This window comes from Rhamphochromis longiceps, linkage group LG18, assembly GCF_057381845.1.
Source record: "Rhamphochromis longiceps isolate RC_006_pf linkage group LG18, R_longiceps_female_GT1.1, whole genome shotgun sequence".
Taxonomy (NCBI): Eukaryota; Metazoa; Chordata; class Actinopteri; order Cichliformes; family Cichlidae; genus Rhamphochromis; species Rhamphochromis longiceps.
The window spans coordinates 23,969,539-23,994,177 of NC_140574.1; the positions used below are offsets into that span (position 1 = coordinate 23,969,539).

Consider the following 24,639-nt stretch of genomic DNA (forward strand, 5'->3'; position numbering starts at 1 on the left):
ATGTCTAGCCTGAGAGTCACAGCCACCTTTAGACAGCGACAGCAGAAGAAATCATATGTATTATCGTATTATTATATTCTTTGGAAATCTACTTACTCACCTGCCTTGCCACAAACACCACTTATATCTGTCTGTTTAATATAAGGAGTGTAATCAGCAGCTGGTTAGTTCAATAGTTTTTTTCTTTTCTTTTCTAACTATGCAGGCTGCTCGCTGTAATTTTCTATCAGGGGCGTTTTCAATCTTAATTTACTTCATCTGCAAGAAAGCAAATTAGCCTATTTGCCAAAATGCCAATTTAAGACATTCTCATTCATTTAGTGCAAAAGGGTTATGACATGCAATAAAGTCAGACTCAACTTCAGTCAAACAGATGCATTCGTTTAAACACAATGAGCAGTGAACTGAAAGTTCACGTGTCTGTTTCAGTTACTGAACAAGAAATTCAGCAGCTTCCTCCTGACATATTGAGGTGTCTGTTTTTCCCTCTGAAGGAATGTCAAGGGTTGGCTTCAAGAAAAAAAGAAAAACAGTTAAAATATCTATTAATTATTCTTTAGTGTCAAATTCACCACGCAGCGCCACAGAAGTCTATCAGGAAATAATGTAAAGCTTTGGAGCAGGCAAACAAACTTGTGTCTCGTGATTTTGTTCTGCTCAACCCTGCTTTGCCTTTTTGTTCGAGGCCCAAATGTGAACCTTGCCTGTCACTCCAAATTACTGCAACTTTGCATCATTCTCGTGACGTCTGAAAATGAATCACAAAATGGTCACTTCTTCCACTTTCCACTCCTGGGAGGACATCTGGGCACCACAGCGTACAAAACCAGCACTCACACACAATCCCAAACACACATTTATAACATACAGCATCTCTTCATAGCAACAGCTGTACCCACTAGATTAAACAAACTACCATCCTCTCTACATTGCTGACATTCATTCCTACTGAGGGAATCCCTGGGTAGATGAAGATGCCAGAGCCAGACATAAACTGTACCGTCTGGCTCCTAACATGATGTCAAAATACAGACAGAGACAGTGGACTGGGATTTTAAACTCCTCCAGCTGATGACACCTCTGGACTTATTAGGCTTCAGCAGAAAGAGACGTTACCACTCTCTATCGCAGTCACCCTTTGTAGGTTTGACCCTCTCGCTGTCCTGTCTCTTCACACAGCTGTTTTCAACAGCTTTCCTGTATTTGCTACACTCTCCTTAAATTCTCTCTCAGCTCTCATTCCCGCTGCCTCACCCATTTGTCTCTGCTACCCTCTTTCTGCCTTCCAGTGCCACTAAATCCAGGGAGACTAGCAGAACTGACACCCTATCAGTTTGTAATGGCGTTTAGCGTGTGGCATTGCAATGCAAGCTCAGCAAGCAGAAAAAGCACAGGTTGCAAAACTCCGGACATAGCTGCATACTATTGCACATGCTCACTGTCACAAACACTCTCTCACAGATACAATGACACATGTACCGTGAAAGTTAATGGCTGCCTTTTTCCTTTTCCCACTTTTTTTTTTTACTCCATCTCTGATGCATTGCTCTTGATGGATTCCCACTCGCTCTCCTTCTTTGTTCCATCAGTGTGTTAACTCTTTACAGAGTTAACTTTACAGAGACGCTGTCTGGAACCACGTTCCCTAATGAATCATGTTCCATCTCCTACATCTTCCTGCTCGGTTCACATTAATGTGCTCTGCTCTTTCACCTTAATATTAAACAGAATCACGGGTGACTTAGGAACTGAAACTGATCTACTTTCCAGCATTATGAAACTCTAAGATGCAGAGGATGCTGTCTGCTTCTAAGCTGCTATGCTTCTTCCATGCCTGTCGCAACACCTTAAAAATCCATGGCGCCCTAAGGGAAGACCATTAGTGCCACAGTGATTGAGCACCCCTTTATGGACAGCTATGCAGAACCTATTCACCCCTCTCTCGCAGACATATGGACACATGTGTCCACACACAGACACGGCCTTGGCAATGCCATACATAAAGCTTTCTGGGGCAGCTGTGGCAGATTCACAACCCCAGCAGTAAAGAAACTGCATCAAAGTCTGTGTGAATTTGACGCACTGCTGCTGCCTCGGTCACTTAGCTGAGCCGCTTCCACTAGTGTGATGAAACGTGTCACACCCACACAAGTGAAAGCACAACCCAGGAATTTTTGAAAACATATATACTTATATACCTTGTATGATGTAATGATGTTGAAAACTCTGAATCACAGATAATCTGTTTATACAACTATAAAACACTGGGGAGTTTTTTGGAGCTAAAAGTTTATTAATTAGTCAACCTGCAAAACGCGCATTTAGAATTCTAATAAAGGAAAAACCCATAGCAGCATGTTAACATACTGACATGCTGACGTACAGGAGTGATGTTACCTTTTTAGCCACACTAACTAAAAATTGGCTTCTGGGCTTTAAAAGTGACATCAGTGCTCAAGCGGCTGGCATGTGTATTCTTTTTACTGACCAGCAGGAGGCGACACTACTGACTGCAAACAAAGCTCAGCACTACAGAAGCATATGGGAAAATGACCTCCAGCTCCCACGATCTGTGAAGCCATTACACTCTTTGCTGATGACCTGATGGCTAGGTTGAACTCTTAATGCACACCCCAATTAGTCAAAAAGGACAATAATGCAATGCACGCTTTAGGGTGGGCCTATCATTGTGACCAGCTCAAGGCTTGAATTAATAATTGATGTCTGGAGGACGTCTAGTTGCATCTCTTAGATGCAGTTTATGGCTAACCATTTTTGCTAAGCAACATTTGGTAATGAGGATAAACCTCAAAATTCAGCTGATAACAATGGGACTGTCATGAAATAAAAACATTGTCTGAATTACATTTTTTGATCTAATGATGGCAACCAAAGCTTCATGGCATTTCACTCAGTTGTTTATGCCATCTGAGTTAGGCAAACGTGCTGGACCAACATCCTGACATTTCCATCTGATCAGCATCGTGTAACAACTTGTTATATTTGAGATTTAGACACCTGGACTGGCAAAACCAAAATAATGGAAACTGTATGTTTTAGGATTCAGACACAGCTCACATGCTGCTCTGCTCGGATATCTGATTGAGAAAAACACACACACACACACACACACACACACACACACACACACACACACACACACACACACACACTGAAAGAGAATGAGAGGGACACAGCATGACACTGAGAACCCTCCCCACTTCTCTTAGTTTTTAAGAAGAGAAAGACAAAAAAGGAATTACAAAATCAACAAAAGGTATCAGAAAATGTTAAATAGCAGCGGCTGCAAAGGTGTAAAGCTGCATGGATCTGCATCTGAGTGAAATAAAGAGAGCTTAAGGGAGCAAAAAACAATGGAAGGGTTGGAGCAGAGAGAAAACAGCGGTCAGCAGCTGACAAAACAAAAGGATAAAGTCAGAAAGGAGAGCTGCTATCTCTCTATCCCAGAATGGACCACACAAATACGCCCTCCTGCCCCAATCCATAGACTAAACACAACAGTGACAGAAATGCTACTGCGGAGCGAGCACTCAGGTGCTCACAAATATATAGACAAACAATAGTGTTTAAAAATAGAAAGCAGGATCTATCTTATTGCATGTGAGCAGGGGGGAAATCCAGAGGTAGTTTATCTGAGAACTCACAACTGTCTCTCTCCCAAACAAAAGCTGCCCCCCCTCCCCACACACACACACACACGCAAGCAGACACACAAATACACATACACACACAGGGGTATCCCAGCTGACCAGCTGAGACCTCGAGACCATTAAGAGAATTAAAAGCGACAGAAGGTGAGCAAGAAGAGGGAGAGCCGGAGGGAGGAGAGGCTCAGTGTGAAGCAGCATCCAAAAGAGAAGGAAATGTTTCCAGCAAAAGCAGCAATGCGTAGGCTCATCACCGTCTCTCGTAAACATGATGAAAAATGAATCATACTAACAGCGACTTTTAACCTACATCGTCTATCCCTGTATGAACTGTCACAAAGAGCACTTCATCGCTCTAAGGCTGCTGTTTCTTCCACAAGTACACACACTCCTGAAATAGCAACAATCTCCCTCAGCGGGATATTTGAGCAAAGACACACTTCACCTTGTAGACATCAGATCAGATCAAGCTGCTTACGGGGAATCTCCAGTGACTCTTCTCACAGCTCAGTGCGCGTAGCTGTTCAGCCTGAGTCCATGTTCAAATCCGAAAGGCAGGCGAAAAACAAGCTGAAACTCCTCCAGCCAGTCGCCGGCAGCCAGAAAACCCAAGAAGACAGGAGGAAGAAGAAGCAGCAGCCGGCAAGTCGGACAGACAGAAAGAGAGCGAGAGAGAGAGAGAGACTTCTTTCCTCAGAGCTTCCCACCTCTCTCTCTCTCCCTCTTGCCTCCTCCTCCTCCCTCCCTCCCTTGTTCCCTCCCTCTTTTCTCTCCCTGGAGCTTATCTGTCCTGAGGCTATCACTTCTTTTCTTACCCCCCACCTTCCCCCAACTCACTTGTGCTCGAACTCCGACAAGCGTTTCCAAGGCAGCACCGTCACGATTTCCTCCGCCGCAACTCGCAGCTCCGCGCGGACTTTTAGCACCACTCCAGTTTCAGTTCCACTTCAGCCTTTCCGAGAGGAGAGCTGGGGGTGGGGTGGGGGAGCGGGAGAGAGGCCTGAAAGCCGATCCGTTGATCTAATCAAGCAAAGTTACCAACAGCAACCAGACCAGCAGGCAGCTGAGAGAAACACCCGGTACACCCCCACGACTCCCCACTTCTCACAAAGAGCTCACACAGAGCCAACCAACCACACCAACCCCCGCCCCGACTGCTGGAGCCACACACAGACACATATGTTCACGTACACGTCCACCCCGACACGTGCACAAGCGGATCGTGTGCACATTTCAGGCGATAAGGTGAGAAAGGCAGGTCGTGTCCTACGTGCACTGGTACGTGGAAAGCTACAGTTAAACACACGAGGACGACATTCTTGCAAAAGATATTAAGCAAAAGATCTTAAAAAAAGGTTAAAAGAATAAATAATTGTTTTCACAGTATTTGATTACTGTAGCTGAGTACCAAGTGTTCCTTTTTGTCCACTTTCCATGTGTGCAATTAGCACATTAGATTCAGTGCTGTCTGGGTGATGACCCCCGCTCTCTTTTGTTCTGCTCTATTACACTCTGTGCCGGCTGCTCTTTCCTGTTGTCACCTCCTTTATCTGCCCACAACTGCAAATTACAGCATAACTACTGCATAACTCTGAGGTGATGCGATGACTATGTTCATTTATCAGCCTTTTCCTGCAGCTACATCAGTCAATTAAGAAATCAGGAAAGTAAATAAAGTACTACAGACAAAACAAGCACATTCCGGAAAGCTCTCGCACAAGCTCCTCACACTCTGTCCTCGGATCTTTCTCTCATCACCGTGTGGCATTTAGAAAACACGGCACACACGTGTTTGCTGACTCACACGCGCAGACACATTAACACATATATAGTTGTGTGGATGTGCAATCCTGCAGGACCGGGGCCCTGCCAGCTCACTTCCTGTATGAGCTTACTTTCCCCAGGACTGGTGTGACCACCGGGGAACTAAGACCCGCACGACAACACATCTCCCACTGTATCATTACATCACATGTCAGCTCAGGCATTCAAGCGCAATTTGCAATAACAGAGAGTTGTGTGAGAGTAAATCTTGGTTTGTATGACTTTTGCTTTCAAACATCTACAACTAACGGTGAGGTCGCGTTTAATGAGGAGCTCATGTACAACACCACCACCCCGCAACATAAACACAAACGAGACTTCAAGGGACAGTTCAGAGTTTTGGGGACTATATTTATTGCTTTGCTGAATTTAACCATTTAAAGCATTCACTGCATCCCTGGATTTTACTAGACATTACCTGATATCTAACAACAAAGACTTGTATGATGTTAGAATGCACCAATTTGCTCCAAGGTGAGAATAATGCAGGTAGCAGTTCAATACCAGTGAACGAAATATGTTCTACCCAGACACCTCCTCTCGCCCAGGGCAGGGCGTGGAAATACTCCAGTAGTGAGAACACGTCTGAAGTGGATTGCCCTCTTTCGTGTGTACATGTTAGAAATAGCAGTTTCAGAGAATGTGGGACAATGTCCAGATCTTATTGTCCCTGAAGTGTCTATATTTCATGTGTGAAAATGGTTTTGGTGCTACTGCTGGATGGCTTATGAGAAGGATGGCTGTGGCTCAGGTGGAAGAGACGGTCGACTGGATTGGTCCCTGGCTACCCAAGTTGTCCCTGATGCAGTGTTCAGCGTGTGTGTGTGTGTGTGTGTGTGTGTGTGTGTGTGTGTGTGTGTGTGTGTGTGTGTGTTAGATAAAGAAAGATCAGATTAGATTACATGAATAGCTTTTGGATAGCTGCTATGTTTTTTGTTTTTTGTTTTTATCTAAAACATTCTGTTATGGGATTGAATCAGGAATTCTAAAGTCTCTACAAGATGTTCCATCATTGTTAAGAGTCAAGGAAATGTCTGGCAACTATGCCCACTAAACCAGCAAGTTGCTGTTTTACACAGTTATAGATTAAAAGAGATATATAATGGTAAACCACAGTCACACAGGCCTGGATAACGGGCAGAGGTTGTCAGGTGGTCATGACAACCTCTGGTCACAATGGAACATGTGTAATCCTTAACTAGTTGGAGAGTGGTTCCTGGCGGTGAAAATGACTGCTTTTATTATATTGGAAACAAATTCCTAAGAGGAAAAAATATTATAACTTTTATTTTGAAGGTGAACGTTCTCTTTTTCCTGTTTGTGCTGTCACTGTGTAACTTGGCTATGCTTAAAGTCTTTAAAATGTTAACATGAACATGGCTCAGAGTGCTGAGAACTACCCCCCACCCCACACACACACACTTACGTCAGAGCCAGTTAACTGGCTTCATTCAGGCTGGAGGTGGAAAAGAGGAAATGTACAGATGTGTATAAACACACTGGGGGCTATGGATCACCTGAATGGGTCACAAACATTACCTTTGCCCTACACAGTGTTCATACATCTGCATGTACTCAAACCAGCGTCTTTATTGACTTGCCACTATTCTAAATACCATCCACCGAAGGTCAGTGGTTTTGAATGTAAGCACTCACTGTAGGCTTCAGGTCACTGTAGGCTAACAAGGAAGGAGTGAGAAAGGAAAGTCAGAAATCTGGGAAAGAATCTGAGATTTCATTTCCACAGAAAGCTTTTTTGTTTTTTGATCAAAGTGTATCTGAGTTTGGAATTTCCCCGTGTTTATTTTTAGACAAACTCACATGAAATAAAGTGGAACTCCTGGTTGTTTAATTTCTGCAATCCTTTGTATTCTGTCATCATAGTCTAGGATCAGCTGTAAACACAGTGCGTCAAATCACAAGGTGAAGGTATATTTTCTTGTTTATTTAATTTATGTACTTCTAATTTGCATTTAAAATACAAACCCCCAAACTCAGCCCCCTAATTCTTGTGGCTAAGAGGCTTTTCCGGGTTTTAGTTTTGGGAGGCTTTGCTTCAAACCAGTGATCACACAAATTGATTGCATTTGTCCAGCATGACAGCAATAACACACTGTATGCAAAATCCAAGGAGGAGCGATAAAGTAACATTAGGTGTTAAACACAAAATCTTTCTTTTATTATACTATATAGAGATTTCATTGTTTAAGTAATTGTGTCTAAACCAAGGAAACGAATTGCCCTGAGTTTGATCACTTTAATGTTTATCCTGCTACAAAGAGAAATGTGCAGGGTAGGAAGATTTCTGTTAACTGCTTTCTATATTTTCTGCATCTCAGGGCTCATATCCATCAACGCCACTGAGAAAATTGTCAGTACGCTTCACTAAAACAAATTCTTGCATGTTTTTCCATTAATACACCACAAGACTGACTTCTGTCATCCTAAATAAGAAACCAAAGAAACTGTTTGACATTACAGCTTCAAGCTGAGGACTGCGGTACATCCCCCATCCCCTAACGGACCCTTTCGTAAATTGCCCCTGATTTTCTGCCTCAAGGCACATCCACTCTAAAGGGACCCCATGGGGTCTGAGGACACATGTGTGTGTGTGGGTGGGTGTGCGTATGCGCTAATCTGCAGGACAATAAGGGCACTGTCCTTACCCCACACAATTAGGGCTAGGGGCTTCACAGCTGAGCATCTTATTGACAATAGGAACTGGAAGTGTGTGTGCCCGTGCATTTGTGTGTGTGTCCTACCAACACGCGTGTCAAACACAAAGCCATCCAACTGTCCACATCGCCCAGGGGGGAGGGATCAACAGAGAGGGGGAGACGGATGGATGGAAGGGGAGAACAAAAGTGGGAGAAATGAGAGAAAAAGGGTTTGAAATGTGCCGCTTCAGGGTGAAGGGTGAGGACAGTCAAAGGGACAGGGTAATATATATATACATGTATATTTGATATAACCAGTAGAATTACTATGTACTGATGGAAAAGCGACAGGAGTAAGGTAATAAAAGTGTGCTGATGGAGGACAGATGAGAGTCAGCTGTTTTATATGGATCCAAATCACAAAGAGGATGTAGTCCCACATATAATCCTTCATAAAACCACAATATGTTATTTTTATTTGGGGTTTTGTGGGAATTAAACAAAACACAGATCATCTGAATTAGTGAGATTTAGAGGTAGGTGGATGCTGTCTGTCTTCTGTCACCAGTCTCTCTATTAATCTCAATTTGCTGGGTGCGGCCTATAGCTTTATATTTTACAGACAGACGACAGATTGACATCAGTTTTCCCATATAACTCCTAAAGTAATACACTGAGGTTGTTTTGATTTCTCCTGGAGGTTCTTGGTACCAGTTCACACAACCTGCCATCAATATTGAGTAGTTTCCACCATTCTTTAACTAACCTCGCATCCTTGAACCTAAGGTGCAATTACCCGCAAAATGTCCTCATGTCTGAGGGATGTCCACGTCTTTAAATCTTGAAAGAATACGTCCTTGAAGGTGGACATTTATAGTCCCTAGTGTAAGAAGAGTTCACCAACACTTAGCTGTCATACTGCGTGAAATAAAAGGCTTACAGGGGAAAAAAGGGTGCACATTTCCTTTTCCCTCTTGCACACATCAGTGCTGACCATCTGAGTACAGCAGGTAGGCGTTAATTCCGACTGGCTGCACAATCAATGATGGTAAATGGAGGCAGCAGGAGGGACAGACAGTGATCTGCTGCTTTCATTTCCCTCCCATATCTCTTTCTCTTCCTCCCTCCATTAAAACACAACCGTACCATGTCCTGTTTCACTATAGGAAAGCTCACTTAATGAGGCACAATCTCATGCAGTTTTCTCCCTTTCAGGCTCCTCACTTTACACCGTCAGTGCCAGGTAGCTTTACTGTCCAGCCTGTACCATACACATTTCTGTCTTTCTGAGGCCAAACCTGACTGTTTTGTTCTTTTGTAACTTAATTAAAGCTGGATTTCTCTCTCTTTTTTTTTTTTTTTTTTTTACCTAATGGTATTTCATCCTTCACAGTGCAAAAGGTACAGTGCAATATTTACCTACTGTTATTATTATTATTGCTACTTACTTTAAAGGCGGCTAACATGGAGCAGAAATTTCTTTATTCATATAAATTCTGGTAGCAAACCGAGAAACCCAGAATCTGAAAACCAGATTTGCTTGTAAAACACTTCTCTTAAAACATGGATTGGAGATCTTTGCACAGCACATTTTACGGCTCAAAACAGTTCAGGTGAGGCTGGAGGTGAAAGTAATGAAAGGTATAGGACAGAAAGCCTCACGGGTCCCCTGAGGATTAAGTGAAAAGGTTGCTACACCCAAAGGACCCTTTCTGATTGAAACTAGTTTTGATTTTTAATCACAGTAAATAGCTAAATAGCTTCAAGTTCAGTCAGTAACAACAAGAACACAGAAACCAAAACAACATGGGCTCCATGGTAACACCTGGGTAGTGCTGTCACTATCGCCTGATGATTTTTGAACAGGATTCTCCAAACACAGTGTTTACCTGGATATTTCATTTCTAAACACCAACCTGAACCTACAAGCATCTCTCGCTATTTGCTGTGACTCGACGAACGCTTTGGAAAAATATCGACAGCTAAACAAGTGTAACAGCGACTCTTCAGTGTTTCTGAGCCCAAATGGACCCAACATTTGTCTCAGAAAATCTGGTAAGCTTTTCTCGTGTGAGCAAGCAAAAGCATTTTTTGAATTTTTTGCTCAAAATGTGTCTAAAGCTTTCATAATCTTCAGGAAGCAGAGTACACTTTGGAGTTTAACTTTCATTTGTAATACTTAAACATCTGTAAGCACTTTTAACAAAACTCTGTGAACATTTGTGATTTTATAACATCTGTAGGACTCAGTTTTTGCTTTTTCTTGTGTCACCTTAAACTTTTCTAATGCCACACATCACACTGTGATTGATTTTTCTAACTATGGACTACGTGCATGTTTTTATCATTCAGGCATCTTGGCCAGTGCAGACTAGCGCTGCTGATATGAAACAGCAGCAGGAAGCTAACAAGATTGCTGGAAGTGAAACGGTGCAAGAATTAAAAGATGCACTCCATTTTGCCACTCAGGAGTTGAAGACTGCAAAGGAGGAAAATGCATCTTTGAAGGAGAAGATTGCTGTTCTTGAAGATGCTTACAAAATGCAAGTGAGTAGCCTCCAAGAAGAGCTCAAACTCAAGGATGAGGCGCTTCAAAGATGTGTGAAGAAAAGAAGAGCTCGAACCAAAGCCTGGGTAGAACTCCTCCATGAATCGACCATAAAAGACATGGAGATAAACACCAGGGAACAACACTGGAGCAGCAAGTGGCAATCAACCGAGAAGAGCCTGAAAGAGGAGAAGAAGAAAGTGGAGGAGCTCCAAATTAAGAACAAGCTTCTGATGGAGAACTTACAAGAAAATCTGGACAAATGGAAGAACGTCCTTCAGGTAAGCTGTGTCCGCTATCATTTCACTTTACCATAATGTCATGTTTGGTCCTAACAACTTCTGTCAGACTGAGTCACAGTTCAGTGAAATACATTTTACTCTGTCTACATAGGAGCTTGCACCCGACGCTGACCACCAGGAAGAAACCCTGGAAACAAATTCCCAAGAGGAAAAACTGGAAAACCACGAGGGAGAAGAGGAGGGAACGGACAAACCAAGAAAGGACAAGAAAAAGCAGGAAGAAGAGGAGGAAAAGCAGGAGACAAAAGAGGACATCGAAGAAAACCTTGAGGGAAAAAGTGACGAGAAGATGGAAGATAAAAGAGCAACTGAAGATCTAAACCCAAACCTCTGCCTGGTTACCATCCCTCTCACTCCCTCCGACTCTTGCCCTTTACCCCCTGTCCTTATGCCCCAACTCAACCAGTCTACCTCCTCCCTACCTTACCCACCCTCTCGTGCTTTTTCCTACTCTTCACCCAGCTCTTATTCTTTACGCAACACCCTCAGTCTCCACACCTTCCCCCAATCCTCCTCCCAACCTTACTCGGTCTCTCGTGCTCCCTCCTACTATTTACCCTTGTTTTCCAAACCTGTGCAGCTTTTTTGTTCATTTTAAAATAAACGTGTGAAATTTCATTAAACTTACAGTCTTTGTTTGGATCATTGTTTTTTACCTATAACACAATATTACACTTTTGTCCAGAAGAGATTTATTAAAAAAGTACAAGTCTCATTTAAGTGATCAAGAGTCTCCTGTCAAAAAGGTTTAACAGTTTATAAAGGTTAAGTTGACAGTGACAGACTTTATTTTAAAGAGCCCCAAGATAAGAAACATGTTGCAGTTAATGACCACACTTAAACTGGATACTGGCAACAAACTAGTGTGTAACTGCTGAGATCCCGCAAGAAAAAAAAAAGTATTTTCTTTATTAATGTGGCTTTCGGGTGCTAAATATCTAAACCTGACATATGGCACTATCAAGGCCTTTGAATTGGTGAAAACTAGCAATGAAAAGGCCTCCTACTAGAATGTATAAAAAATGAAGGCATATTAAGCTTCAACTTTTATTCCATATTTGATCTTCTTTCCTTTTAATGATCTACATGTGAGAACAAGACAAAATTATCAAAAAGGATTTATTTAATAATAACAACAAAAGACTGTATATAAAAGATAGACATAAGCCACGTGAACAGTTGCCTTCTGTGTTTTAGGAGCTAGTATTGGACTGTATTTGACCAAGATGGTGAAAGGCTAAGACAGCTGAAGCTGTCTGGCTTGGCTAATAAGTGTATCAAACACATTTTGGGTCCAACACACAAACATGGATGCAACGCAAAAAAAAAAAAAAGACCTGAGCATAACAGACTTCTTGGATGCTCTGTTTCTACAATTGGCTGCACAGTAAGCCGCATTATGTTAATTAACTGCATTAAAATGCATCAAGAGGCACCATCACCACAGCCAGGAGTCGACGGCTAACATGGAGCAGAAATTTCTTTATTCATATTAATTCTGGTAGCAAACCGAGAAACCCAGAATCTGAAAACCAGATTTGCTTGTAAAACACTTCTCTTAAAACATGGATTGGAGATCTTTGCACAGCACATTTTACGGCTCAAAACAGTTCAGGTGAGGCTGGAGGTGAAAGTAATGAAAGGTATAGGACAGAAAGCCTCACGGGTCCCCTGAGGATTAAGTGAAAAGGTTGCTACACCCAAAGGACCCTTTCTGATTGAAACTAGTTTTGATTTTTAATCACAGTAAATAGCTAAATAGCTTCAAGTTCAGCCAGTAACAACAAGAACACAGAAACCAAAACAACATGGGCTCCATGGTAACACCTGGGTAGTGCTGTCACTATCGCCTGATGATTTTTGAACAGGATTCTCCAAACACAGTGTTTACCTGGATATTTCATTTCTAAACACCAACCTGAACCTACAAGCATCTCTCGCTATTTGCTGTGACTCGACGAACGCTTTGGAAAAATATCGACAGCTAAACAAGTGTAACAGCGACTCTTCAGTGTTTCTGAGCCCAAATGGACCCAACATTTGTCTCAGAAAATCTGGTAAGCTTTTCTCGTGTGAGCAAGCAAAAGCATTTTTTGAATTTTTTGCTCAAAATGTGTCTAAAGCTTTCATAATCTTCAGGAAGCAGAGTACACTTTGGAGTTTAACTTTCATTTGTAATACTTAAACATCTGTAAGCACTTTTAACAAAACTCTGTGAACATTTGTGGTTTTATAACATCTGTAGGACTCAGTTTTTGCTTTTTCTTGTGTCACCTTAAACTTTTCTAATGCCACACATCACACTGTGATTGATTTTTCTAACTATGGACTACGTGCATGTTTTTATCATTCAGGCATCTTGGCCAGTGCAGACTAGCGCTGCTGATATGAAACAGCAGCAGGAAGCTAACAAGATTGCTGGAAGTGAAACGGTGCAAGAATTAAAAGATGCACTCCATTTTGCCACTCAGGAGTTGAAGACTGCAAAGGAGGAAAATGCATCTTTGAAGGAGAAGATTGCCGTTCTTGAAGATGCTCACAAAATGCAAGTGAGTAGCCTCCAAGAAGAGCTCAAACTCAAGGATGAGGCGCTTCAAAGATGTGTGAAGAAAAGAAGAGCTCGAACCAAAGCCTGGGTAGAACTCCTCCATGAATCGACCATAAAAGACATGGAGATAAACACCAGGGAACAACACTGGAGCAGCAAGTGGCAATCAACCGAGAAGAGCCTGAAAGAGGAGAAGAAGAAAGTGGAGGAGCTCCAAATTAAGAACAAGCTTCTGATGGAGAACTTACAAGAAAATCTGGACAAATGGAAGAACGTCCTTCAGGTAAGCTGTGTCCGCTATCATTTCACTTTACCATAATGTCATGTTTGGTCCTAACAACTTCTGTCAGACTGAGTCACAGTTCAGTGAAATACATTTTACTCTGTCTACATAGGAGCTTGCACCCGACGCTGACCACCAGGAAGAAACCCTGGAAACAAATTCCCAAGAGGAAAAACTGGAAAACCACGAGGGAGAAGAGGAGGGAACGGACAAACCAAGAAAGGACAAGAAAAAGCAGGAAGAAGAGGAGGAAAAGCAGGAGACAAAAGAGGACATCGAAGAAAACCTTGAGGGAAAAAGTGACGAGAAGATGGAAGATAAAAGAGCAACTGAAGATCTAAACCCAAACCTCTGCCTGGTTACCATCCCTCTCACTCCCTCCGACTCTTGCCCTTTACCCCCTGTCCTTATGCCCCAACTCAACCAGTCTACCTCCTCCCTACCTTACCCACCCTCTCGTGCTTTTTCCTACTCTTCACCCAGCTCTTATTCTTTACGCAACACCCTCAGTCTCCACACCTTCCCCCAATCCTCCTCCCAACCTTACTCGGTCTCTCGTGCTCCCTCCTACTATTTACCCTTGTTTTCCAAACCTGTGCAGCTTTTTTGTTCATTTTAAAATAAACGTGTGAAATTTCATTAAACTTACAGTCTTTGTTTGGATCATTGTTTTTTACCTATAACACAATATTACACTTTTGTCCAGAAGAGATTTATTAAAAAAGTATAAGTCTCATTTAAGTGATCAAGAGTCTCCTGTCAAAAAGGTTTAACAGTTTATAAAGGTTAAGTTGACAGTGACAGACTTTATTTTAAAGAGCCCCAAGATAAGAAACATGTTGCAGTTAATGACCACACTTAAACTGGATACTGGCAACAAACTAGTGTGTAACTGCTGAGATCCAGCAAGAAAAAAAAAAGTATTTTCTTTATTAATGTGGCTTTCGGGTGCTAAATATCTAAACCTGACATATGGCACTATCAAGGCCTTTGAATTGGTGAAAACTAGCAATGAAAAGGCCTCCTACTAGAATGTATAAAAAATGAAGGCATATTAAGCTTCAACTTTTATTCCATATTTGATCTTCTTTCCTTTTAATGATCTACATGTGAGAACAAGACAAAATTATCAAAAAGGATTTATTTAATAATAACAACAAAAGACTGTATATAAAAGATAGACATAAGCCACGTGAACAGTTGCCTTCTGTGTTTTAGGAGCTAGTATTGGACTGTATTTGACCAAGATGGTGAAAGGCTAAGACAGCTGAAGCTGTCTGGCTTGGCTAATAAGTGTATCAAACACATTTTGGGTCCAACACACAAACATGCATGCAACGCAAAAAAAAAAAGACTTGAGCATAACAGACTTCTTGGATGCTCTGTTTCTACAATTGGCTGCACAGTAAGCCGCATTATGTTAATTAACTGCATTAAAATGCACCAAGAGGCACCATCACCACAGTCAGGAGTCGACGGCTAACGTCTATAACTATCGTGTCTCCACCCACTTTTCATTTAAAGCAGCCACATCCTTATTAAGGTGTAAATTTAAGGGATGATACATTTTAAAAGGGTAAGTTATAAAATCCCCCTCCCCACATTTGCTGAAGAGCCGGCCATTTTCACCTGGAGCTGCCTTAACCGTTTTTTTGGAGAACTACAGATTTTAGCTTCATCCCCCGAGGTTGATACTGGGATAATAGGTGGCTTAAGACCATCACAGGCAATCACATGTGTGAACACTTGTTTCCATTACACGAGCGTTTGCAAACATATGCAGCACAACTGAACGGTCTCATTTCAGCTCTATAATTGCCTTCTTAATGTGTTTGAACTAAGACTGAAAAATATATTTCAGATCTTTTCCGTTGATACTGTCTCTCCCTCTCTCCACCCACTGGCCTTTTTCTCATTGTCGTTTTGCTCTCCAAACCCTTCATCACAACCCTTTTTACCCTCTAGCTCTGCCCAGCCATTCATCACTCTAGCACTTCCTCTTGCCACTCCTCCTTTTATACTCGCTTTTATTCCTCCCCTCCTTCCCTTCCTTTAACAGCTGCTGGCCTGCGTCTGTCACCGCTGACCCCTCATTGCCACGTGCCGTCTCTATATCCCACAGAGACCCTAAATCATTAACATTAGCATATACATGCACAGATCCGTGTCTGATTGGTGGCTGTCTCCTGTCCACAGAGAGCTAGAAAAATCATACTCCTATGTGACCGCAGGCCCTCAGTACACTTCAGTATTGCCAGTCAATTAAATGTCTTATGAAAACCAAGTCCTTTGCAGCAAGAAGTCATTAAGTGTCACCTAAGACGGCTTTGGACATTCAGCGTGTGCTCAGGCTACAACGTCAACAACATCAAAGCTATATTACTGGACGCAGCACCTTGTTTAAAACAACAGAGTTGTGTCCACAACATCAAACTGCTTATCACACTGCTGTGTCTCAAAGATAAGCATGTTTTTTTAAGACTACTACAGTTCTAGACTGCTTGTCATCTCCAGAGTGTTGCAGCCATATGAACATGTCATATGTGGAATAGATTTATCTTTCTTATCACATTAAGGTTTGACAGCGCTGGAGATGCTACAACGGGATGTTTGCAATCCCACGCTTGTCTTCGTGTCTGCACCTCAGATATTCAGGTGCATGCTTGGAACCCGTGTGTGCCACCAGCGTGTGAGGTCAGTGGGAAATCCATAAAAAACCTACACTAGTCATTTTATTCTCCATTGAATTAACTGCTGTTTCGAATTCTGAGTCATGACAAGAAAACCGGATACACATGCAGACAGACAATCAGATAAAAAAGGTGAGACAGAAGTAATCAGTGGAGACACTGATACCACACACACACACAGCTAATCCAATGGCACACAGGCTTTAGTGCATCTCCTTCACTACGTTACTGAACTTTAACATCACGTCAAACTGTGGAAATACTTAAGTCTCTAACTTTCAAAGCAGTTTTTCACTAAGTTATGGAAAAACATTCCTGTAAAATAAAACGTGGCAAAAGTATTCAAATGGAGGCTGATGACTTCACAGGTTCCCACATGCTGACTTTTAGTAAAACGAAATCCAGGTCACAGTGCACATACTCTGTGTTTAGCGTACATTAAGGCTGCCACAATTAGTCGACTATCAAAATCGTCGACGACTGATTTAATAGTCGACGCGTCGTTTGAAGCTTTGTAAGATCACAAAAGACGCAAGAATAAGAAGCAGGATTTAAGAGTGTAATAACGGACTGAAACAGAAGATGGCAGCACTGCATGTACAAGGATGCCAGCTGCCGTTAAACCCCGAAGAAGAAGTAGCTCTGTCCCAGAATTCATAGCGCAGCTCAGTTTCCAACAATGGCGGCAGCTAGTTAGTTTAATATTACTCTTATTATTCTTTCTGGGTCACAAAATAAACATTTAACATATTTTCAGGCGAGAATGTAACTGTATAAACCTCAAATATCTGCTCAGCTTATCAAGACACCACATATTTTCAAAAGCGCTCTGACGTTTTCGGAGACGTCTGTTACCCACTAGCTCGATAGCTAGAGCCCGTGAGAACACCGGACTCCCGGCAAATCGTTTTCAAACCCACCGCCGTCTTTCGCTACTCAGGTTAAATATATAAGTCACTTAGATAACTTAAAAAAATTATTGTTTGGCTTTTTTTAGTATTTTATTTGTTCCTGAGTAAATCGGCTTGGCTGAGACTAAAGTTATAGTTTTTACACAGCTGAATAAACGTCAAGCAGACAGCTGATTATCAGAAGTGTGAGATACTCGAGAATATACTCCAGTGTCCTGTTATATTTTAGATAGCAAGGTGCTTATTAAACTTCACCGAAACAATCTGCAAATTTCATTAAAATTTAATAAACTATCATCTTGTCTTTATTTTTAGTTAGCACATACCTTAAACACTTCAAGCTGTAAGCTAATGATAGTTATATAAGAGCAGATGCATGCTGGTGCAATAAGCTGTACGTTTTACGTCCGATGGATGCATGATCTGATTAGTCGACTAATCGCAAAAATAATCGGTGACTAGTCGACTATCAAAATAATCGTTTGTGGCAGCCCTAACGTCGACTAACATCGACTCTGTATTCAACGTGGAACTGACGAGGCCGGGACCAGGGTGAAATGTCTGTCAAACGCACAAATGTTAAGGTTGACAGTCATCAATAAACCAAAAGTTATCAGGACAGCTCTGAGCAAGTATAAATAATATATTTATATACACAGACTACAGCATGTTGAGTTTTCCTAAGTGCCTTTTCTTTCATCTTTGTGTTCTGCATTCAAAGCCTGTGTAGGTCATATAATCTGTCAGAGCACCATTAACGCTTCCATCAAACCCAGAGTTCCATATTTTCCATTTACCACATGTCACACTCAGCAAAGTGTGCGTGTTGTTTTCACCTTTGTTGCTCAATGTTTCTACATATTTACATGCAACTGTAGGATTCAAGGTCACAGGAGCAACTAAAGACTGCCAACTATTGCACATCACCGCAATATATGCTCACCGGCCACTTTGTTAGTCACACCTGTTCGTTAATACAAATATAATGGTAGCAATTCAACACATTTAGACGTGCAGGTCAAGATGACTTGTTGAGCTTAAAAATTAAGAAAGGTCATCTGAGTGACTTTGAACACGTCATGGTTGTTGATGCCTGACGAGTTGGTCTGAGTGTTTCAGAAACTGCTGATCTACTGGGATTTTCCCACACACCATATCTAGGGTTTACAGAGAATGGTGTGGAGGAAAAAAAAATCCCATGAGCAGCACTTCTCTGAATGAAAACGCGTTGTTAATATCAGAGGTCAGAGGAAAATGGCCAGACTGCTTTGAGCTGATAACAAGGAAACAAAACTCAAATAAACTAAAGTATGCAGAAGAGCATCTCTGAACAACCTGGTCCAAGGCAGTACTAGCAAGATGTACAATATGTTTTTAATTCATATAATAAATTACAAATTTATAAAATACTGCAGGGATCAAAAAGATTTTAAAAAACTGTTCATATTTTAAAAGGATTCATTATAGCCTGTTGAGTTTTCCTATACACAAAATTATGTGTAGTTTGCTTTCATGTTTGTCAGTCATCTTCTCCTTCCATGTCTTCCCGTGTTTCATGGTGCATTATTAACGCAAACGGGTACTCTATGCTATCTGTGCTGATGTGCATGGGTGCAAGCTAATCAAAACTCAATACTGCTATTAGTGTATGTTTTCGAGACTTCTACATCATCACGATGTAGAAGGTTTCAATAAAGGTTCAATAGGCACTCCATTTTCAAAAAAAAAGTTAATTTTCTGGCAATTATTTCACAGCTCAGGCTTTAAAGGGTTGAATTCAGTATTGTCATGACTCAGTTTTCAGTATAGATGGGAAACATTAAATCTGAATGAACACAGGTTGTTCAATAACTCTCTGCTTCTCTGCTAAGGTACTTTAATAAATGTCTCTGTGAACTCGTGCGCGGTACAGACTCGAGATGCAGCAGCCACACACTCGGATACTATATCGACACGTGGGCGACGTCAGAACGATTAAAGAAGAGTTTTAGTGTTGAGTGCTATCGAGCAGCATTCTGGTGAACACAGCAGCACAGACAGCAGTTTATCAGCCCACAGCAATTTAGCATCTTACGGCAGCTCCATTTCCTCTAGACAGAGTGGGAGGGAGCACGAGGCTGCTACGGTAATCCACTTTACTCTGGGATTAGCATCTCTCTGCAGGTGTCACTCTCTGTCCATCTCAGTTTTTGACCTCTCTAATAATCTTCATCACTCTACAGCTCATTCAGTTTTCTCTGCTCCTATTTTTACCATTGCATTGAAACCAAGGTAGTGATATTACGCTCAAATTATACTTGATTCTACCAGGAAAAACCCAAACCACAAATGTTTGGGAACTTTTAATTCTCAGTGTTTCCCAAAGGCTTACTAAATTAATAAAGATTTATGCAGTCCATCAATTTTTTCAACTATTCCACTGAGTTTTTAAAAAATGGTTTGTATAAGGCACCATAATTATAAGAACTATGTAACCATTATTCTATTGAGACAAATGACAATCTCATGAGCAAATCAAAGTATTAGACAAGTCTTTTAAAACGTGGTTATCACACATGTTCATAACTCGCTCGCTGGTTATACAAATTCTGATTTATCTAGCTGCTCATCAGTGCAATAGGGCTGTCTGGGTAAACTGTTTTAATTCCTTTTCCATTTCCAATTAACGTGCAAAATGGAAACTGTTGCAAAACCAATCAGCACTATGTGCTCTGTTGGAAGGATGTCAAATATTTCCATTCTGTGTTAAGGACAGTAGTAGTTGTGCTCTTCTACGTGCAACTCAAGTGCTAAAAAATTAACTCATTAATCAGTCAACATGAAGTCAATATTTTTAGTGATAGCAAAACATTTTGTCTGATTTTCTTTATCGTTGGGTTTTGGAAAAAGTTGTATTGATACATAACCTTTCTACTACTATTTCCTTATAGCAATGAATACATGTTTTGAAACAATGTGTGTCCTGCGTTTTGCACACTCAGTCTAGTTTCTATACAAGATCTATACAAGACCCCCAATGTTTGTGTTTCAAGGTTGTGGCTGCTAAAGGAAGATGAGCGCTGACAAGTTCTCGACAGTCTGTATCAGTATTGGTAATTGTGGTGTATATTCTTTTTAAACATTACTCATGCCGTTCTCTTTGTCTCTTCCTAGGCTGCTATATCATAATATGACACAAACTGCGAATGAATGAATAGCACAGGAAAGCTTTCACAGGCTGGTTAAAACGTTACCAATTGCTGCCAATGGCCTGAGCACCATACTTTGAGAACACTGGGAGAAAATTTAATAAATTAAATAAAATTTAAAAATGAAAAACGATCAGGTGACAGTGTGCATCGACTCTCTCCTCTCACTCCATGGGCAGGAACGAGAAAGAAAGAGAGAAAACGCTGAGCGGCAGTGGAGGATTAGTGTGTCAGCAAACATTCAAACACTACAAGCTCCAAGTGACTGTTTAGTTTTGTGCTGGCAAGTCAAATGAAGGCGGGGCTCACTGCAACGAGATGAGACCAAAAAATAAAGAATTCTAAATGAAGGCACCTCAAACATTCACACTGCTGATCTGGTGAGGTGAAAGGTCAAACTGATGAATATATCCTTCTGAAAACAAAACACCTTGGCTCCTTTTACATCAAACCCACTTAACCCCCCCACCACCACCATATGCCAGAAGATGTAATGTTGCCATGACAACTACAGAAGTACTGAGGAGGCACGCGCACAGATACAAGCACGCCGGCGACAGATTTCAGTAGGCTGTAGGCCTACACAGAGGATGTCTCCACTGTAAGAATAAGAGAGGATAATATAGAGAGCCAAATATAGGAACAGAATAACGAACTCCCTATCAACTGCTCCATCATTTCCATATCTCCTCTGCCTTCCTCAACGCTCCAGCTCCCTGTCATTTATCCATCCTCTCCTTCAGCCTCGACAGGGCCAAATATTTCCCTAGGGCCACTCTTCTGTATACAAGAGATGCATTACACCAGAATTTTTCTTTTATGTCACGACTGTAATGGGGGGGGGGAAAAAAGTCTCTTTAAAAAGGTAGTGAAAACATATTGGAAGATTTCCCCATCTCAAGCATGGGATACCCAAACATTTCAAATAGCTACTAATCCTTTAACCACACAAAGGACCGACTGGATTATGGAAGGTGTGCACAAACATCCTCAAACCTCTCAACCCCCACAAGACTGCACGCAAGGATTATGTTTCATGTCTTAATAAAATGAACTATTTTCTTAATCATAAAGCAACAATTTTGTCTAGAAACCAGGATAGGTTTTCAAGGTTGCATTCCTTCGCCAACCAACAGAACAAAACCCCCAAATATTCCGTTTGCTTGCTCAAAAAACAAAGAAGCAAATCTTGAGACACGGGCACAAACTTGCAGTTAATTTCCTTTTGCCTAAAATGGGTTCAAAGTAAATGCTTGATTAATTAATTGCTCTGATGCGTCACAGATGCAGACAAATCAGCCAGAAAACCAAAAATGAACTGGCACTTACTGCATCCCGCCGCCACAAATTGCCGGCATCTGTCGGCCGAATACAACCACCTGTTGTATCGTGGAAAAGATGATGAGGAACAGCTGACAAACAGCTGGTTCACAACTGTCTGTATCGCTGAATGGCCGTCTGTCTCAATATCTCTGTACCTGCTTCATGCCTTGCATCTGCCCTCCATTTGTCCATTCTTACTGCACATTTATTGGCTTCACAGAGTCCTCAGTCTTTTTACTTTGCTTTTCTTAACCTTTTTTGCTCTCTGTACCCTCTGAACACACAAACTTTGTTTTACCCAGAATAATGTCAGCAGTAAAACACAAAGTGCTGACAGGATGACATACTGTTTCTGTCCTGAGTGTTCTCCAAGAGCTGCAGTACACTCGTTATGAAATGGAGTCTAGTGTGTGCTTGAATGCTTTTATAAAAAAAGAAATAAATATAAAAAGATGAGTGAAAATACCACGCTGATGTTTTTCCCTTGAGCAACAAGGTGAACAAAGAGGAAAAAAATAGAAACAACAGTGACTCTACAAACTTTAAAATAAAGACAACACAAGGCTCCGGATGAACCTGACAGCTAACAACACATGAAGGAAGAACCTATCAGGTACCGTTTTTATAGCAAGGACACTGGACAAGGAAACTGTACGTTCTTTTCCCTTAAACAAATCAGAAGATAGCAGGGAAAGAGATCGCAGGTCTATAAGAACAGATAAGAACTAAGACTGAGGATGTAACACTCTGCCAGCTGGTTATGAAAGCTACTTTCAGCTGCTCCCCTATTCACAAGGGCTCGCCACAGCGGGTAGCTTTATATGTTGGAGCTGGCTTTTTTTATGCTCTTTCTGATGCAATCCCAAAGGGTTCTGAGTCTCCTCCAAGCATTGAACTGGGGATCTTTTGGTTGTTAGGCAAATGTGTAAAATATGACTCATGCAGCCATCAACTGGTCCTGATCAACCAAAATGAAAATCTTTCTTTTATACTGTTTAAATTTGTGTAAGTGTGTGAAAAACATATTTCAAAAGCTAAATTGAGGTCCATTTATTCGTCATATTGGTTGTTTTAACCTAAATATATGAAAATAACAGGTCTATGTAAACGCTACACTTAATTACCATGAATTTTTTCAGGCAAAAATTACATATTTGAGGTCATTTAGAAACACTGTCGTAATTACACAGTTTGGCCGCCAGCGAGCAATGTACCATGTACAATGTTCAACCATCAATCATTGTTTATGCACTGATTACATTTCGCGTGAAACGGATTGCTGTTAGTGATGGACCCCCGGGGAATTATCACCCAACTCTAAAGTTGTGGAGCATTTTAGTGTCTCTCGGCTCAGCAATGTGGTTTTCGGTAATGCAACATTAATGTTTCGATTCATTCAGACAGCTCTCAATTTAGTCACAGCAGGCACCTATTCTGAGGGAAATGGTTAAAAAACCCATTTTAGATCTTACAAATCACAGAAGTGCAAACAGACAAAACTCCAGTTGATACTTTTGGTCCATATCTGCTCTGTGTGAAGCTGAGCCACTGTTATCTTGTATCATGGTTTTGCAAAACATTAAAAAAAATCCCAATATATACATAATAAATGTTTCCCAGAGAATTAGATTCTACTCGTAGAGGAAGCTGGGTGCACATGTGAGGGTATAAAAAGGGTCTCCTTTCTTAAAGGCATGAATTCATATCCATGCACCCATCTCTTATCTTCTGCTTATCAAAGTTGGGTGGCAGTGGCAGTAGACTGAGCAGTTTATATGTTCCTCTCCCCGGCAACATTTTCCAATTCCGTGGGGGGATCCACAGGTATTCCCAGGCCAGGGGAGATATATAATCTCTTCAACAGATTCTAAAACCTCCAAAGGGACTGGTAGGCGCCTGGGACTAAGGAGACCAAATGTTTTAAAAGTAAAATGTTCTCTTTCTCTTCATTGATACAGGATTTCATCTGCTTTGTATTTCAGGGTCTCCTTTGTTCTACTTTTTGTTTTATAGGCCAGGCCAAATGCTTTTATTGCCAAATGTGGGCAAACGGTTTAGACTGCAGGCATGCCGGTTTAGTGCTGGGACTGTTACTACATGTTTTATATTTAAATAGTGCCATGCAGGTTTTTCTTCACCCTTACCCAAGAAAATACTCAATACTTAAATGCATTTGATACTAGAAGGCATTTATTGAGAAAATTATGAACAAACTGGTTTTCGGCAAATCTATTTAGCTAAAGAGGAACTAATGGAGAGGAACTAATCCTCTCCATGTGGTGTTTTGGTACCATATTGTCATTGCTGAGCATATAGCTGTTAAAGTAGACTACTACCGTTTCTGTCTAGCAGGAAGGATTTCCTCTGGTTCAGTTGAGGACTTTAAGAGAAACGCAACACAAGTACCTGTGTTATCCTATTAAATTAACACTGTCCATTAACATTACAGACATTATTAGCCATAGCCGCAATCCATTACCTTAATGTGAATAACTACTAGTAGTTAAGGTGGGTGCTGGCCAGGTTATCATTTATATTAACTGTTAAATACTTCACTGTGTTTGAAATAGGAGCTTTATTGACCTCTCAGAATTCTTCATAAAAACCAGGGGTTCAGTCTTTAAAATGCTTTGGCACATTTAAAGTGCTGCTGTTCATGTGTTCAGCTGCTAGTGAGGGGAGGGGCTGTGTGCCTGT

The 24,639-nt window shown here is 41.3% G+C and overlaps 3 protein-coding genes across 9 annotated transcripts in view; 2 read left to right on the plus strand and 1 right to left on the minus strand.

Moving 5' to 3' along the window:
* LOC146648317 (SPRY domain-containing SOCS box protein 4-like) overlaps nucleotides 1-24,639 on the minus strand; it is a 90,883-nt gene that overhangs the window by 44,575 nt on the left and 21,669 nt on the right. Inside the window, exon 1 of one of the 7 annotated variants that reach the window (XM_085388645.1) lies at nucleotides 4,506-4,720. The exons of 4 other annotated variants lie outside the window; for them this stretch is intronic. The gene's annotated coding sequence lies outside the window, so the exon portion shown is untranslated. Of the gene's footprint in view, nucleotides 1-4,113; nucleotides 4,377-4,505; nucleotides 4,721-24,639 lie in introns of those variants that run through there. 2 more of the 7 variants (XM_085388644.1, XM_085388639.1) reach the window with 2 other exon arrangements.
* Nucleotides 9,896-11,597, plus strand: LOC146648319 (uncharacterized). Its single transcript, XM_085390335.1, has 3 exons — nucleotides 9,896-10,204; nucleotides 10,502-10,978; nucleotides 11,091-11,597. Exons 1-3 carry the CDS (start codon nucleotides 10,175-10,177, stop codon nucleotides 11,595-11,597), a joined length of 1,014 nt encoding a protein of 337 aa, XP_085246461.1. The 5' UTR covers nucleotides 9,896-10,174.
* Nucleotides 12,879-14,449, plus strand: LOC146648320 (uncharacterized). Its single transcript, XM_085390440.1, has 3 exons — nucleotides 12,879-13,056; nucleotides 13,354-13,830; nucleotides 13,943-14,449. The coding sequence occupies exons 1-3, from the start codon at nucleotides 13,027-13,029 to the stop codon at nucleotides 14,447-14,449; spliced, it is 1,014 nt and encodes a 337-aa protein (XP_085246566.1). The 5' UTR covers nucleotides 12,879-13,026.

Excerpts from the sequence above, each read along its gene's own strand:
- LOC146648319 (XM_085390335.1), top strand. The coding sequence starts at position 10,175 with ATGGACCCAACATTTGTCTCAGAAAATCTG. Across the intron at positions 10,205-10,501 it reads CATTTGTCTCAGAAAATCTG|GCATCTTGGCCAGTGCAGAC; the intron begins GTAAGCTTTTCT and ends TTTATCATTCAG. Across the intron at positions 10,979-11,090 it reads AATGGAAGAACGTCCTTCAG|GAGCTTGCACCCGACGCTGA; the intron begins GTAAGCTGTGTC and ends CTGTCTACATAG.
- LOC146648320 (XM_085390440.1), top strand. The coding sequence starts at position 13,027 with ATGGACCCAACATTTGTCTCAGAAAATCTG. Across the intron at positions 13,057-13,353 it reads CATTTGTCTCAGAAAATCTG|GCATCTTGGCCAGTGCAGAC; the intron begins GTAAGCTTTTCT and ends TTTATCATTCAG. Across the intron at positions 13,831-13,942 it reads AATGGAAGAACGTCCTTCAG|GAGCTTGCACCCGACGCTGA; the intron begins GTAAGCTGTGTC and ends CTGTCTACATAG.